General features: G+C 36.1%; 1 protein-coding gene across 2 annotated transcripts; it reads right to left on the bottom strand.

The window, feature by feature from the left end:
• Positions 1 to 1,611: 1,611 nt before the first annotated feature.
• selenoi (selenoprotein I) lies at positions 1,612 to 18,140 on the bottom strand. 2 transcript variants are annotated; one of them, XM_051880120.1, is made up of 10 exons: positions 17,946 to 18,140; positions 13,842 to 13,910; positions 11,213 to 11,321; positions 7,804 to 7,878; positions 6,773 to 7,035; positions 5,781 to 5,889; positions 5,613 to 5,661; positions 5,270 to 5,450; positions 4,952 to 5,134; positions 1,612 to 4,165 (listed from the first exon to the last, which is right to left on the bottom strand). In XM_051880120.1, exons 1-10 carry the CDS (start codon positions 18,000 to 18,002, stop codon positions 4,058 to 4,060), a joined length of 1,203 nt encoding a protein of 400 aa, XP_051736080.1. In that variant the 5' UTR covers positions 18,003 to 18,140; the 3' UTR covers positions 1,612 to 4,057. The 2 variants fall into 2 exon arrangements, with proteins under 2 accessions (XP_051736080.1, XP_051736081.1); XM_051880121.1 differs by having other exon boundaries at positions 4,100 to 4,165.
• Positions 18,141 to 18,246: the final 106 nt, after the last annotated feature.

The following is an 18,246-nucleotide window of genomic DNA, read 5'->3' as shown; positions in this document are numbered from 1 at the left end:
GGAAAACAGGTCCTCATATTCGAAGGTTTGTGTGTAACGTGAGGTGCGGTCGAGTCTGGACTGTCAGCACCTCGGCCTGACTTGCGTTTCCCAGGAAATAAGGGCTATACACCGGCCCTCTCCGGTTTCTAATGACGTGCATGCATTATTGAGCGCGCTCTCCCGGGCAGGACGGTGCGGTGCTGCTAGAGGTACCGGGTCAGCCACGCACAAAACGGACCGCGCTCCAGGAACATTACAGTGACACAGGCGTTGTTTAATTCATGCAACCTCCGATTAACTGTCAGTTTAAGACCAGGATCATCCCGTGAAATTGCCCTGACCCTCAAACACGTGTGTTAAAGCGATTTTTACTAAATATGGTTTAACAATTCTTAAGTTTCTGAATTCTGAACATATGTCACAAATCACTGAAGTCAGGGTACAGGGTTGTGCTAACACACACACAAAAAGTCTTCATTTTTATAATTAGAGTTAAAACACAATAGGCCTAACTATTATTATTATTTGATTAGGTTCCTAGAAAACATCAATGTGAATATAATGTGGACTGCACGACTAAAAAGAGGTTTCAAACAGTTTAAGTCCAGCTAAAGTAAAATGTTTATAGTATTGCAGTTAAAATCACAATATATGACAAAATAATTGCAATATATGTTTTGCAGGCAATAATTTATATATATATATATATATATATATATATATATATATATATATATATATTATTTTGTATTATAATTGCAATTAGCATCTATATATATATATATATATATATATATATATCTCTATATATGTATCTCTATATCTCTCTCTATCTCTCTCTCTCTCTCTCTATATATATATATATATATATATATATATATATATATATATATATATATGCCTGCACAACATATATTCCAATTATTTTGTATTATAATTGCAATTAGCATCTATAATATATATATATATATATATATATATATATATATATATATATATATATATATATATATATATATATATATATAGTAGCAAACATTTGAAGTGGATCAAAACCTTTAATCAAAGTTGTCCTAAAAACCTTCTTCTTAGGACAACTTTGATGAACCTTTTTGATCCACTTCAAATGTTGACTACTGTATATATACATACATACACACACACACACACACACATTTTAAAATATCTCATCACACTTCAATAACACTTGCTAAAAAGAAAAGATTAAATATTTTATCCAGTTACTTGACCATTAACTGACATCAGTGAACATTCAAATGTGTGTTGCTGAAATATTAACAAAATATCAGGGTTCACTTTAAGTAAATATTTGACATCTAAGGAGTTCAGCTGACAAAATTTTGGAAATTCCTGCATTAGGCTAAAGGGCACAATGTCAACTGGACTCTCTTAAAACTCAATTTCATACATCATCAACCTCTCTTGGGATACAATTTTCTGTATTTTCTTTTCAATTAATACAGCACCACATAAGGCTTTGGTTATGAAACAATATTGGTGGTGCACTATTCAGTACCTGAAACACAGAAGATGCACTGACTGTGCCTCTGAGTGAAATCCTGCCTGTCCTGAGACTGGCGTGTCAAAATCTGCAATAGGACAAAATGATACTGTGGATACACTTACATTTAATGGGGCAGCACAACAAGATAATGTTACAACATGGCTGGATTTTGTTTTACACTATGCAGAGGTTTGAGTGTTTTTATCCCACTTTAGATTAAAAAGAAAATGTATACAATTGCTTGTTCTCGAAAGCATCACACGAATGCAGTTATACAGCACTTCAGAAGAGTACTCCTGCCACCTGTATAGCTCGAAAACAATCACATTTAAGAGGGATACAGTTTAAAAATGAAAATAAGAAACAAAATTAATGCATCAAGCAGCCTCTCTGACAGCAGTCTCCTCTGACAATACATGCACTAATAACTTCAAATGTGCCAATTTGTGAAGTAAATTTGACCATCAGACTATGCAAAGAATGTCAAAGTTCTACCACATGCAAAGAAAAAAGCGCCATCTGCTGTCTAAAAAAAAAAAAAAAAGATCTAAATTTGCAGGAGTGCTCTTAGGAATGAGCTTCATCAAACCGTTCTTTAACAAGTAATATATTGCAAAAGTTACTGGACAGTATTTAGATATTGACATTACAACAAATACAGAATTTGCTTTGGATATAACATTCGGTTATGTAAGTAATCCATGTCATTTCTTGATTCATGTGAAATGGGAGGTGTTTGGAGGATAAGAAATATGTACCTCACTGTATTATGGAGATTAAAAAAAATAAAAGATGAACAACAACAATACAATGTTATAGCAACATGGACAGGCTGTACATGTTTAAACATTAATCACTTGGTTTCGCTGACTGGCTCTCATCTCATAGAAACAGAACGTATGGAGGCATGAGGTTTCCAGAGTGAGAGTGTACATATGTGTAAAACACATGCACAGATATATACATACAGTACATATGCACATACACACAGACACTCATCCATATTATATATGGACATACATACATACATACACACATACATTCAGCTCATGCACACTTCGGACACCTAGTGAAGGTTAAAAAAATTCCTATTACCATCATATAAACCGTCATTCCACCAAACAAAATACGTACACAGACAAAGTAAAGGAAAGTGAGAGGACAAAGAGAAGACTGAATGCTGGAATGAGCTTGACGCAGGCCATGACACCTGTAGTTTGCAGGTTTAACGGACATGTTGGTGGCACACAGACTAGTGCTTTTATCGTGTTTAAAGAACGGAGCGAGGTTTGACTCGCTCACTCCAAGTGCACCCTCTCCTGGTCAGGGTTTGAAGCGCACTCTTCATTCAAGCACAAATAAACTCAATAAAAGCTTACTAGTGGAGCAAACAAAAAGAAAACTGGAAAAAAAATGAAAATCGGCAGGCAGACACACCATCACCAATGTAAAAAGGAAACAAAAACAAAAACTTATCCCAGATAGAGTTCCCAAATAGTTCAAGTTCAAACTGTCAGATGTTGTGATTTGAGCCACGTGTGATACTATAAATAAACTACTTGCTTGTGTTCACTGTAATTGAGTGAAGTCTTCAAACAAGTCATCTTTGAGGTGGTTTAAATTTGTCTTATGTCATTATTACAATTCTATTTAGTTGTAGAGATCAGCAAAAGCACCATAGTTTTAAATAAGCAATTAACATCCCTGTTCCCTCACACATATAAATAAGCTTTAATATTAACTGAAAATTAGACCGTTTTCCCAGTGTTCTTATACTGTCTGTTATAGAAACATAATTCAGTAATGCCTCTTTTTGCTTTAATGACACTGAAAATAATTTAAAAGACATTTCCCCCAAAATTAAGCAATTGAGGCCAAAATTAAATGCAATTAAAATCTTCAAATTGAATAAGCTAAAGACATTCATCACATCCTATGTGTGTCCATCATCATGTGGTTTGCTACATGTGATGGAGTGTGTTGGGAGTGAGTGTGATTCATCTGAAAGAGAGAGCGTATAAGTGAGATTAACCATTCAAGGCTCCTAGTATCTCAGCTGAAAAGCACATTTCCTTAGGAAACAAGCGAAATCCCCAGCTTCACGGATACCACACAACCAAACTGTTTCCGCTCAGAGCGAGCAACACAATACAGTTCTTTCTGCGAGGAATAGGCCCTGTTACACTGCTGCAAGTCGAGGCACTGTAGGTCCTGGGCTCAGTGGGTCCTGTTGTACAGCTGCATTTCTGAGCTACTGAGTCCCATTGTGTAATTGTGTGTCTGAGCCCAATATGTCCTATGGTGCAGCTCCACCCCTGGGCACAGTGGGCCCCGTGGTGCAGCTCTGCCTCAGGGCTCAATGAGCCCCATGGTGCAGCTCTGCCTCAGGGATTAGTGGGCCCTGTGGTGCAGCTCCACCCTCTTGTTGATTGAGCAGCATCCTCGGAATAAGAAGGCGCGTTTGGTCAGTACAATTTGGTTTCCTGGTGTTAGCTGTGTCTCCTTGGTGATTGGTGAGAGTCGGCTAGCTGAAGAGCATACTGAGATAGCTTAGACCTCAGCAGCCTTCAGGCCGATTTTCTCCTCGTCCTGTCAGTCCGAATTGGGCTTCTTCAGTGAGAAAGCATATATGTTAAAATGATCGCTCAGCTGCTTCACCTGCACAGGGAGACAGAAAGAAATGATAATGAGAAAAACATCACAGCTAACAAAGGATATTTACATTATATTGTTAAGAATAATCATTTATTACTACTATCATTATTTATAATTAATGGTTTTATTAGTTATTATAATATTAATTTAATATGATGAATAATAATTGGTTATAAAATTATATATATAATTATACATACAGTCAAACCAAAATGTATTCATTTATTTTGAACATTTCATTCATCATTACAGTTTATTCACCATAGTTTAAAAAAATGGTATATAATAAAATATGACAAGATCTCAGAGTTAAACTGTGTCAGAAAAAATTAATCTTAATTATGTCAGATAACACTTAAGCAAAACATGGTCAGGTCAAAGTGTCTGAATAATTTTTGATCCCAAATTTTTATCAGTTTTACTGGTAGTCCACTGTATGAAGAATGTGTGTGTATAATATGTCACAGTTTACTTTATTTTGCTATCTTCACTTACATAAATGAACTATAGTGTCCTGAACCCACTAGTAAAAATATATCAAAAATACCAAAAATTTCTGAATAATTTTTGGTTTGACTGTGTGTGTGTGTTATATATATATATATAAAAAATTCATATTTTAATATATGATACATACTAATAACAATAACTAGGGATTATTAAATATAATAAATAATTAAAACTATATCAATATTAAAAACAACATAAGGAATTCTTATAATAATTTGAATTAATAAAAGGTTCTTCATGACTAACTAATAAGCAGTCTGTGTGTGTGTCTGTACTCACCACTGATACTCCATAGTGTATGTGAGTGAGGAGGACTACAGCGGTCCATATGTAAAGGATAACCGTTTCACTTTGCTGCACAGCCCCAGATATCACTAGCAACACCACAGCTGTCATCGGCAACAACAATAAACTCAATGGCTTGCATCGTGTATTGCTCATCTGGCATACAATGAGCTTGCACTGAGGGAGAGAAAGAGAGCATGTCAGGAGCAGACATTTGACTAAATGTTTCAACTGGAACTAAAAGGCATCCATTGTCATGGCCGCACAGCTTGTTTATCTACACCATAGAGCTAGAGGACTGTGCACACTCACAGTAACGTTGGAGAAGGCTGTTCCCACCATGAGATAAAAGATTCTGGGTTGCCGCTGGACAATGTCTGTAGGAGAAAAACTGATCCACAGTGTAGACAGCACAAACAAGACGACGGGAGAGAAAAACGGCAACAAGGCCTCATACACCGAACTGTGCTTCAGGGTGTTATTCCGGTACGCCCTAAAAAAAAAAAAATAAATAAAGAAAGAGTGAGAACAAATATCACTGCTCCAAAGCATACATTATTTAATAGAACATCAATGAAGTACAAAGAGTCATTTTCAATGTAGTCCAGTACTGTGCGTTTTAAATGAGGTGCAAGAGGTCTGGAATGAAACTTACTTAAAGACATTGTAGAGGCTCATTGGCAATGTTACAACAAATAAACAACCTGTTAAAAACATGAAATTATCCTTTAATTTGTTAGTTTGGTCTGAGAGCCAATGAAAACACAGCATATGATGTTTTATAACTGTAAGAGGAGCCAATGAAAGGGCAGAGTCCACTCACTGACAATCATAACAGTGAAGAAATCTCTGTAATAAATATTCCAAACAACAGGTTGGTACCAGGTTTCCACGCCAACCAGCGCTGTTATAAAGTACACGATAGAGATAGTCTGAAAAGAACAAACACAAAGATCATTACAATGCCTTTTTATGGTAATTATTTTCATTCAAGGATCAATAGATTAATAGTATTAATCTATTGTGTGTGACATGCAAATAAACTAAATTTTACCTGCAAGAATTTTATTACATATTTTTAAAATACACTGCCATGCAAATGTTTGGGGTCAGCAAGATTTTGTTTTTAAAGAAATTTATTTTTATTCGGCAAGGATGCATTAAATTGCTTAAAATGTCAGTAAACACTTTTATAATGTTACAAAAGATTATATTTAAGAAATGCTGTTCTTTTGAACTTTCTATTCATTGAAGAATCTTGAAAAACATAACATGGTTTCCACAAAAATATTAAAGCAGCACAACCGTTTTCAACATTGATAAGAAATATTTCTTGAGCAACAAATCAGCATATTAGAATGATTTCTGAAGGATCATGTGACACTGTAGACTGGAGTAATGATGCTGGAAATTCAGCTTAACATCACAGGAATAAATTACATTTTAAAATATATTCAAACAGAAAACTAATATATATATATATATATATATATATATATATATATATTATATATATAACAGTTTATATTGTTATAATATTTCACAATATTAGTGTTTTGCTGTATGTTTTGCTGTAATTGCAGCCTTGGTGAGAATAAGCAACTTTAAAAAACAACAACAAAAAAAATCTTGCAGACCCCAAACCTTTGAATGGTAGTGCATATTGTAATATACTGAATTAATATTAGGCATTTTTACATTTTAATGAATATTATTATATCACATTAATATTGTCTTACGTTAAATAATATATGCAATATCAATTCAAATATTGATATATTTTAATGATCTTATCATTAGGTCATAATAAATTACCACTTGACTGATGTCGTAGCCCCAGGGCAGGAACAGAATTCCAGTGTTGTACTTCTCCCAGTGAGACAGTATGAAGGAAAACAGGACAACCCATAACAGATAATACAGGGTCACCACACTGACGCCCGTATCACCACGTCCAAAGACAGAGTACACTGTAGCGACGAAGAACACGCATGCCCAGCTGTCCAGGCCGTGGTCAAATAGTTCACCCAGTGGAGTGCTGGAGTTTGTTCTGCGAGCCTGTTTTCCATCCACACCATCTGCATGAACACACACAACAAAAATATTTAAGAGTCACATATGTAGGCAAACACACACTCCCATGCAAGTGTTGGCAATCATGCCATCACATCCGCATGTTTCAGAGATTCTCTGAAAGGAATATTCACAGCTCTGTCCTTACCAAAATGGTGAACGTGATTTTACCAAGTACAACATGTTCCTGGATCAACATCTTTGTTGATCCTGAGACAACATTCCAATCAACCAATCAGATTTGAGGAAAAAGTTTACAGTTTATGTCAAGTTTAGGCTTACAACCAGGGTTAGGTGCTTCTACAACAGTGTTATTCACCTACCATTTCCCTCTGATTTTAGGGATAAATTATGGGTTTAGGGGTAGGAATAGGGTTATGACTAAATTTTCAGACAAGAATGTTGTTCCAGGATCAAAATGTCCCTGTTTTGGTCATCTAGTGAGTTATTAATGTATACAGCACACCTCAGTAGGTTTATAAATGTACACAGGTGAGAGAAAAGATTTGATTTGTGTCAAAATATCACACCTGTGCATTAGACCCTAGTACAAATAATAGACCTAATGTTGTCTTTATGTTGTCATTTTAGTTTATGCTGTTAACAAGAATTGTGAATTTTTTGGAAAACCCTATTAAGCAAGAACTTGTGCCTTAAATTAAACAAATGAATTTATTTTGCAAATGGATTCTGAAACAATAAGACCACTAGTTAACAGAAGATTGGCTACTTAACATTAGTACTATTTAAAAAAAACAAAAAGAGACACTTACCTAAGGTATAGGCCAGAAAGTTGAACAAACCAGCAGCTATCCACACCCAACTTGGCACATGTGTATAGCCTTGCCCTGTGCCACACAAGAACACCCACAAAATAATGAGTCCTATTTGTAAGTAGGTACAAACTTGGTAACAGCTTTAAACTTCGATTTCAATTCACAAGCTTGCAATTTGATTCACAAACGTGTGATTCGATTTAATATAAGTTAATTTGGATATATACAGTATATCAAGTACAGTACCTGGCAAATTTTCTCAAGGAAAGAAAAAAATGTCATGACGACTCGCTTGTTGTATTCCTCACTTGTAAGTCGCTTTGGATAAAAGCGTCTGCCAAATGAGTAAATGTAAACGTAAATGTAAATATAGTGCATAGTATATTTAGCAAAATGCTCCACTCTAGTTTTCATTTTTCTAGCTGGCTTATCTGAGGTAAATGTAACTTTATGTGATATATTGTTTACTGTTTTAGTGATGTCTTTCTGCAGTTGAAACACTGATTGAGAGATTACATTAGACATGATAAGGATTTTGGTAAGCTGTACTGTATCTTTTAACATAGCTTCTGATGTTTATTCATGTTTATTATATGCTGTAACTAGTATTAAAGCGGAAGAGATAATCAGTTCACTCGTGCTCCGCGCTGCCGTTTCGCTTGAATTGAAGCACTACAGTGATCTGTCATGCCACATTAAAGAGCGCCAAAATGATATTTATTGTTTGAATTTCATGATAAAATGGACAGAATGTGTTTCATATCAAAAGTATCAAAGGACAAAGCTTTGGATGGGACACATGATACAAAGGTCTGTTAATTTATCAGCTGAAAACAGCATAGACAATAAGATCAATTCTTGGTATTTAAGAATCAATTGAAATCGAGAAATCGAGTTTTTTTTACCCCAACACTAACTTTTATAGTATACTAAAAAATACAATAAAAATGAATCCTTTAAATAATGTTTTATATACAGTGCACAGCATACATGAGTACACCCCCTCTGAAACTTCTGAAAATCAGCAATTACTCAATTACTTAGAAGACACGTTAGGGTTCTTTAGAGATATAATGTTCCAGCAAGTCTGCTTAATCAATTACCAAAGAAGCATGTCAAAATTATTCAGGAAAATAAGATTCTTATCAAGGTGATAAAATGTTGTGTAGCAAAAATGAGTACACCCTCCTAAAAGTTACTAAATAAAATGAAATAAAAATTTTCTGGTGTAAGTTTAAGGCAATGTTTGATCAACAGGTAAGTGTGTTGAACCAAAACATTTAAAGAGAAGTCATTTTGTGACAATTAAAAGTGTTATATAGCCCACTGAATCATTCTCAGACTTAATGCTGACAACAATGGAACCACTTGGGAGAGAACTGTCAGGAGACTTATTTCTTAGCACAAAAGAGGACAGGGGTACAAGAGGATTACCAAATCATTGTTTTAAGTGTGAAAATATAGCAAAAGTAACACAGAAATTCAAAAACAATAGACCTGTGACAAGGCCCCTGAAATAATCAGGCCTTCATTTTAAGCATTTCATTTAGTGATGAGGGATTTTTTTGCTAGACAAAGAGCAGGAGAAATACCATGCGAGTGTCTCAGAGCCAGCAAAAGCTATGAGAAGAGTGACTGTTTATCTCACAGAGTAAGATGCAGCCTGCAGAAATGACATGCATGGTTGTTGTTCTCACTGGAACTACCTACTGTAGCCAAAGCACAATAAAGTCAGTTAGCCATTTCCAAAGCCCATATTTACAAAATATAGATTCTGGGAATCAATACTCTGGTCTCATTTTGTTTGACCAAATCAATCATTTTGGATCTAACAGCATCCAAAATGTTCTGGTGTTGCTAGAGGAGGAGTACAGTGAGAAGTGCCTGGTTCCACAGTAAAGTTCAGTGGTAGTAAAGCTCTTATATAGGGATGTATGAGTGCTGAAGGTGTGAGGGAGTTGTGCTTTATCAGTGCTGTCATGAATTCACACGCCACTGTGCAATTTAATACACAAACTTGAAACAGAAGATGTTACCCTTTCCTCATTCCCTGCATTTTTGGGCATTTTTTCAACACGACAATGAGGAAATGCATTCTCCCAAGGTGAAAAAGCTTCTGTGGAAACCTTCTGTATTGCACTCATTCTTAACACTCTTGAGCAGCTGTGGGGGATTCTGTAGAGACGAGTTGAGCAACAATCCCCATTAAAGATCAGGGCATTTAAGGAGCTCATCATCCAGGAGTTAAACAGGACAGATGTGACAATTTGTCATGAACTTGTACACTCCGTGCCAAGAAGGGTCAGAGCAGTATATTCAAAATTATGGAGGACATACTAAGTACTAGAACATTATACATTTGTTGAATTAAATCTAGGGTGTACTCATTTCTGCAATCCTTAATTTAAACAAAATTGGCTAATTTACTAATTTATGGCTATTAATGACATATATTTCTCAGTTTTTATTATGTATATGTTTAATACATTTTAGTTTTTCCATCTTTCCATGAATTGTATTAATGATCAAAGAAAATACATCTTTTGTATTTGTTCAGAGGGGGTGTACTCATTTATGCTGTGCACTGTATATATGTATGTATATGTATGTGTGTCTAATATATATATATATATATATATATATATATATATATATATATATTTCTACTTTACAGCATTTAATTTAATATACATATTTAATCATTTATGTATTTGAGTCCAAAAAATAGTAAACAGCAGCATTAAGCTAAATATTTTGCTATAAAAAGTTACCTAAAATGCCTAACAACTGTTGAATCTTTTTCTTAATTTTTTTGGTTAATTTATGAAATGAATTTAACTTTTCAATGCTACATATCAGTGATAGGACAGTTTGAGAGACCATGTTTGATTATTGCTACAATTCGCTCGGCTGTAAAGCTGCAAACCCAAGACACTGTCACTTTATTACTGCTTAATGAAAAAATAGATTTGTTACTGCACAAATGTCACACTACTGAAAAATGTAGTTAAGTTTGTAGCATCACTACTTTTCATTATTCACTCCACAACACTGAATGTACAGTGCGTTTAAGCTCTGTTATGCACATGTGAGACAGCTGTGAATGTGTGCAGGTGTGGCAGTGTATGATGACTAGTTGATAATTGTAAGAATGATGAGCTGGAAGTGAGACCTTGATCCTTGTCATATAAAAAAGAAACATACTTTTAAAATACAAAAACAGAGGTAACTTTTTTTTCTTATCGTTGTACATAATCATTAATCGGTAATTTTTGTAATCATTACAAATATGTTAAGGGCTCCAAGCTTTGATGAAGAAGAGGGCATTAACCAACAATACATAATGAATCACTACTAGTGCATAAAAACTATAACAATCATACACACCAAAGTTTATTGACCTCACCTGAGGCATAAAAGTCAAAGTCGAAGAAGGACAGCATGGTGAAGGTTAGTACCAGGAACATGAACCCTGTAAACGTGATGAGGTTTGGGGCAATCCATGTAGGCAAAACCTGAGACACAGAGAGAGAAAGAGAAATTAGCAAGTTGCAAACGGTCTGCTCCCCCTCACAGGTAATCAGATCCAGACGGAACATTCATTAATGTTGCATATATGCAATTCAATGAAAGCAAAACACAGCGTGATGTTATTCTTTGATGTGAAATACCACTATACATTTATGGATTCAAAATATTTTTATAAAGATTGACAAGAAATACTCATATTTTTATAACAAAAAAAATAACATGCGACACAATATACACCAATCAGGCATAACATTATGACCACCTTCCTAATATTGTGTTAGCCCTGACCCATCGAGGCATGGACTCCACTAGACCCCTAAAGGTGTGCTGTGGTATCTGCACCAAGATGTTAGCAGCAGATCCTTTAAGTCCTGTAAGTTGCAAGGTGGGGCCTCCATGGATCGGACTTGTTTGTTCAGCACATCCCACAGATGCTCGATTGGATTGAGATCTGGGGAATTCAAGTCAACACCTCAAACCATTCCTGAACCATTTTTGCTTTGTGGCAGGGCGCATTATCCTGCTGAAAGAGGCCACAGCCACCAGGGAATACCGTTTCCATGAAAGGGTGTACATGGTCTGCAACAATGCTTAGGTAGGTGGTACGTGTCAAAGTAACATCCACATGGATGGCAGGACCCAAGGTTTCCCAGCAGAACATTGCCCAAAGCATCACACTGCCTCCGCCGGCTTGCCTTCTTCCCATAGTGCATCCTAGTGCCATGTGTTCCCCAGGTAAGCGACGAAGACGCACCCGGCCATCCACGTGATGTAAAAGAAAACGTGATTCATCAGACCAGGCCACCTTCTTCCATTGCTCCGTGGTCCAGCTCTGATGCTCACGTGCCCACTGTTGCTGCTTTCGGCGGTGGACAGGGGTCAGCATGGGCACCCTGACTGGTCTGCAGCTACGCAGCCCCATACGCAACAAACTGCGATGCACTGTGTATTCTGACACCTTTCTATCAGAACCAGCATTAACTTCTTGAGCAATTTGAGCTACAGTAGCTCGTCTGTTGGATCGGACCACACGGGCCAGCCTTCGCTCCCCACGTGCATCAATGAGCCTTGGCCGCCCATGACCCTGTCTCCGGTTCACCACTGTTCCTTCCTTGGACCACTTTTGAAAGATACTGACCACTGCAGACCAGGAACACCCCACAAGAGCTGCAGTTTTAGAGATGCTCTGACCCAGTTGTCTAGCCATCACAATTTGGCCCTTGTCAAACTCGCTCAAATCCTTACGCTTGCCCATTTTTCCAACATCAACTTTGAGGAGAAAATGTTCACTTGTTGCCTAATATATCCCACCCACTAATTTATTTCACCTGTCAGTGGTCATAATGTTATGCCGGATCAGTGTATCATAATATATAATATAATAACAAAACATTTATATTAAATATTATTTTAATTATAATATACACCAATGAGCCAAAACGTCAGCTTATCTTTGTAAAATGGCACAGCTTTTTAAATATCTAAACGTACACTCTTAACATCAGTCAATCAAGCATTATATTATGATAATTAAGCACTATTTAATGACAGAACTTTAGTAATTAGAAGTAAAACTTGGTAGCCATGTATAAATGCATATTAGTCATTTTAAATGAACTTAGGACTGGTGGTGGTGCTTAAGATGTTGTTGGTCATTCAGTGTTTCTGTCAAAAATAGATAATAGTAATAGATAATAATTATTATTAAAAGATAATAATTCTATTCTACTACTAATAACAATATGCAACGCACTAAGGAATGAGGAGTTGCTGGGTTCATGAATATTAATCACGTTGTCAGCGTTAGCTCGAACTGATTTGCTGAAATCAAAACAGGGACAGTAACAGATGAGTGCCAGCCAATGAGATTGCCGTTTGGCCAATGGCTAATGATTTACATTATTTAGTCACCCAGAGTGAAGATTTAGTCGCATGTGCGAGTGTTTTTTTACTCTTATTGTAGAGAATTGCCAACATATTTGTCCCTCCGCTGACCACTGTTGGCAAATTCTCAGCACTGCTGACCAGAAGCAACCCACAAGCCTTGCCATTTCAAAGAAACTCTGACCCTGTTGCCTTGCCAGAACAATTTGTCCCTTGTCAAAGTCACTCAGATATTTTTTCCTGCCCATTTCTCCTACACCCAACATGTTGATAATGAGAATTTTGTTAGGAGAAAATCAACGATACTCACTTCACCTGACTGGTCATAATGTTTTGTTCAGCTCAATGTATAATTAATATAATATATAATTTGAATACATTATAATAAAATATTTTTGTTTTGTCATATTTGAAAGTGTCCTTTGCATATTCTTGCCCTAATTTCAGTCTAGCGTTTTAATGCATCCATTATTTGTGTAAATAATAAATTGTTATTTAAATAATACAAATAAATATGAATCTATCTAGTGAAGTGATATTATTTTCATTTGAGGGACAGAATGCCCTTGTGCATTCTGGGTAACATCCAAAATGTCAGTCAGGACTCTGAACGTTCTCACCTTTACCACTGAGTTCCAGAAAGGGTGCATGACGTAGATAGAGAGGGGGTTGGAGTCCACTGCACTGTACTGAAAAGAAGAGAAAGACACCACATTAACACCCAGATCAAGAAGCGTGAATGTTGAAAAGTGCTCACAACAGAGTGTTGCTGCTGTGTGAACTAATATGGCACACTGTTTCTGCTAACTTCAGATGAGATTATTATTAAAAATGTTAACTACATAATATCACTGAATCTCTAATTAGCTTCTGCCCAAGTGGCTGGCACAACTGGGAAATAAACTCTAAACTTCAAACCTACAGACAATTTAGAATGGCCTGAATGTAATAATATCTATCAAATATGAAACTCTTCACTTCAGGATATTATAATGTGCAGTATGATTCAGGGGTGAAGGCAGATCACTTTTCAACTGCATGTGTTCACTGCGTGAGGTCACACTTGGAGCTTAGGGGCAGGGTGGCCATTAAAGCCTCAAACATCTGGATCTGGGAAAGTCTGTATCAAACCCTTGAATCCCTGAAAAGCATGCTTTCTAAAATGCACAATATTATTATTATCAGTTCAATTTGCTTCGGTAAAGAACAATTTAATGTTAAAAAAATCAATGTACACAAAACACACTTATTTTACACAATATTTAGCCAAATCACATACACACACAAAAAAGAAAAGAAAAAAAAACCCTGAAAGCAAAAAATTGCTTACTATCCATTTACAAAGATGTTTCTAGTGTCAGTTCTGTTAATCAGTGATGTGAACGTTATTATTAGCCGATGCTGCTAATTTTCAAAATAATCAAATATCACTATAATCATTTGTATCTGTCACAGGAGGATGTTGTTTCTGTGTATGTTAAAAGAACTTGCAGGAAAGCGGTGTCAAAATAGACAAGCCACGCACTCTTGCATTTTCTAAAAAATCTCATTTTGAGAGATACATTTAGCTTAACAGTGTCAATACAGATACAGGGGTTAAAAAAAATGCGAAAGTCATGTGTGTTCAATGACCTCTACAAGTATGTGCAAACATGCAGAGCAAGAATAGCACATACCAACTCAGCAGCCTGTAGGCTACACCCAACAGCACAAAACACTGGGAGCAAATAAATACAACTTATCAGACCAAAAGGACATTACAGCAGGAGACACAGAGGGTCAAAGCCACTTTCATTCACACAGAACCACTCAGAAAAGCAGAAAACTCTCCGTCACACCCAGGAATTCAACCTCTCGGCCCTTTTAGTAGATCCACACCCTTTTAACCAAACTATCATGTTCAGAGATGCCTAACACCATCATGAATGTTTAGCAACTAACACTGATCATCTTATAGTGTCCAATAACTGATATGCAAAACTGACTCATAATTGTTTATTCCAGGTATTAAACACAATAATAAATACATAATATGCATTATGAGAATTTCAACAAAAACAATAATGTCATTAGCTGTTTGAGATATGAGCAGTCAGGGTTTCTTGTGATCATTTTTGGGCCAGTTTATCTTCAAAAGCGTCCTGCTTCTAGCAAGACAAACAAGTACAAACAAAACAAGGAAGGAAGTTACATTTTCTGTCGTTTCCTGTTGAACAGACAGCGGTATATAATGGCATTATTGGGGGCTATTATTTAGAGATCCAATAAATGCTGATCATCAAAAGACTGTTAAGTGTTTTTTTAATGTTTTTGAAGGGAGTCTCTTATGCTCACCGAGGCTTCATTAATTTGATCAAAAATACAGCAACAACAGTAATGTTTTGAAATATATTACAATTTAAAATAACCATTTTATATTTGAATATATTTTAAAATGCAATTTATTCCTGTGTTGGCAAAGCTGAATTGTCAGCATCATTACTCCAGTCTTCAGTGTCACATGATCCTGAAATCATTCAAATAGGCTGATTTGGTTCTCAAGAAACATTTATTATTATTATCAATGTTGAAAACAGTCGTGCTGCTTAACATTTTTGTGGAAAGCATTAAACATTTCTTTTGGGATTTATAAATATCATGAATAGGAAGTTCAAAAGAACAGCATTTATTTGAAATAGAAATCTTCTGTCTTTGCTGCCACTTTTGATTATCTTAATGCGTCCTTGTTGAAAAAAAGATTTAAAAAAAAAATCTTACTTTTGAACGGTAGTGATTAAAAATAACAGATTTAGGCCCGGTTTCACAGACAGGACTTAGATTAAACCAGGATTAGGCCTTAGTTCAATTAGGATATTTAAGTAACTTTTATAAATGTACCCTAGAAAAAAACAGTACTGATGTGCATCTTGAGACAAAACAATGGCTCTGACATATTAAGATATGTTAGTACAAGTTGCTTTCAGTTAAATCAGCTCAAACATGCATTTTAGTCCAGGACTAGCTTAAGCCTTAAGCTTAACCCTCTACAGCACAGCGTTGCCCTTAGGCAACGGAAAGTTTTCTTAAGCCCTATGTTTAGTAAATTTTTCTTTAAATGATTACAACCAATTAGAAAGGTCGAGAAAGTACCAAAGAACAGTCCAGTAAGGTGTTGGAGTCACTATCAAGCACTATTAAAAGGTGGGACGTCCTGTTCTGACACATGGTCACAGGAGCACATGGTGTGAGAAGGCAAGATGATTTGCTTTAGTAATCTGTACATAAAAAATGTGTGTGTGTATGAAGGTGTAGAGAAGCCTTTTGTCAGGTTTTATGAAGTTTTTTTTTTTTTTATTTTGCATGTTCAGAAATTCAGTTTTTCTTTTCGTTGCCTCAGGGACAACATTGTGCGATAAGGGGTACTTTTCGAGGATATTTTGGACAATACCTCACATTGGCCATAATGTGTTATAAGAAGGGAAGATGCAGGGTTCCTGGGTGTGCAGGAACACCCAAAGTGATGTGCAAAAATTGTAACATGCACCACTATTTCACAACAGAGAAGAACTGCTTTTTGAAGTTCGTACGGAGTGAAATCTTATTACATGTAGTACATTATATGGCATGACACACTACATGATACAAACATACGCATGTATCAAATTCAATATATCAATGTCTTTCAAGTGTTTTCCCTTTTTACTGAATGATTTCTTAACATTTTTTTTGATGATAATTTTCTCTATGACTCTGTACCATTGTTGCACGTTGCCCTGAGGCAACGAAAACATATTTTGGGGTTGGGGAGTCAAAAAAATAAAAATTATCATCAATAAAATGTTCCCAAATGAACCAAAAAATTATGTGGAATATTTTTTTTTTTCATGTGCCATCAACATGTGTGCAGTAGAGGGTTAAGTAAGTGTGACTACTGTTAAAAAATAAATAAATAAAGCCAATTATCGTCTACTACCACCCAAGAGACACAGATTAAGCAAGCTAATGCACTGGAGAATTTGCTGTGATATTGTAAAACTATAATGACCATGAAGACAAGTCACAGGTCGTGTATATATGCAACCAATGGATAAACAGCTCTGCATGTCAGTTGTGTCAAGTATTTGTACTGTAAACTGTATCAGAGCACTGACACTACATTGCCATCTACAGACTAGTATTACGTGAATATTGAATGAACACAACCAACAATTAAAGTGAAAGCATGGAGAGTGTGTGACTCACATGCAAATTACGTCCCAACCAAAGATCCTTGTTGGAGGCGGAAACAGGAGCCCATCCCTTTACAATTTAACCCGGTTTACAAACTAACCAACATAACATAAGTACGTAGGTCAACTAAAACACAGTTGGACCCTGTGGCCAGCTGGTAAAAGTACACAGTCGCCTAATGTTTATAAATGAAGATCTACTTTCACTGGCGGTTTCAAGTCACTGTATCACACCAATGAATTAGCCGGTTAATTCCACTAATATGTCATTTGAACTCTCAAATTTTATGTATAAACACTAATAACTAAATGATGCATCAATTCTTCATACAAATTCGAGAGGAAATATATTGTTTCTCTTTAAAGGTGACAATGAGCTGCAGTTGTCCTTTCTATAGAGCGGCACACACCGGCAGACCTCATGCTTTCATGATAGCATTAACAGCCCGGCACGGCTAGCCGACACCCTAAAGTCCTACACGTTGTGCAGAAAATGATGGATAAGAAGGGCCTCACCTTATACTTGTCAAAACCTGAGAGTTGCTCTTGGGTGACATAGTCATAGAGAGCCATGATGACCGCTGCACGGCTCTGAGACGGACCAAATTTCACAACCCGTGCTGTGTCGGCTCACAGTATCCGCAGTGCTGCGCGTGAGCGATGACTGCTGTGGCGTGACGCCTGAAACTCCGCCCACAATCCAATGTGTTATTTCATAATAAAAGCCGAAGTGGATCATCCTCGTGCGAGGGACCCCCATCTTATAAAAAACAAATTTATAGAATTAAAAATATACTCTAATTCTAAATATGTCTAA

This window comes from Ctenopharyngodon idella, chromosome 22 (assembly GCF_019924925.1).
Source record: "Ctenopharyngodon idella isolate HZGC_01 chromosome 22, HZGC01, whole genome shotgun sequence".
NCBI lineage: Eukaryota > Metazoa > Chordata > Actinopteri > Cypriniformes > Xenocyprididae > Ctenopharyngodon > Ctenopharyngodon idella.
Note: the sequence above shows the minus strand (reverse complement) of the source record. Positions and strands in the feature narration are given on the sequence as shown.

Excerpts from the sequence above, each read along its gene's own strand:
- selenoi (XM_051880121.1), bottom strand. The coding sequence starts at position 18,002 with ATGGCTCTCTATGACTATGTCACCCAAGAGCAACTCTCAGGTTTTGAC. Across the intron at positions 5,890-6,772 it reads GCTACGACATCAGTCAAGTG|ACTATCTCTATCGTGTACTT; the intron begins GTAATTTATTAT and ends TGTTCTTTTCAG. Across the intron at positions 5,451-5,612 it reads AGCCTCTACAATGTCTTTAA|GGCGTACCGGAATAACACCC; the intron begins GTAAGTTTCATT and ends TTTTTTTTTTAG.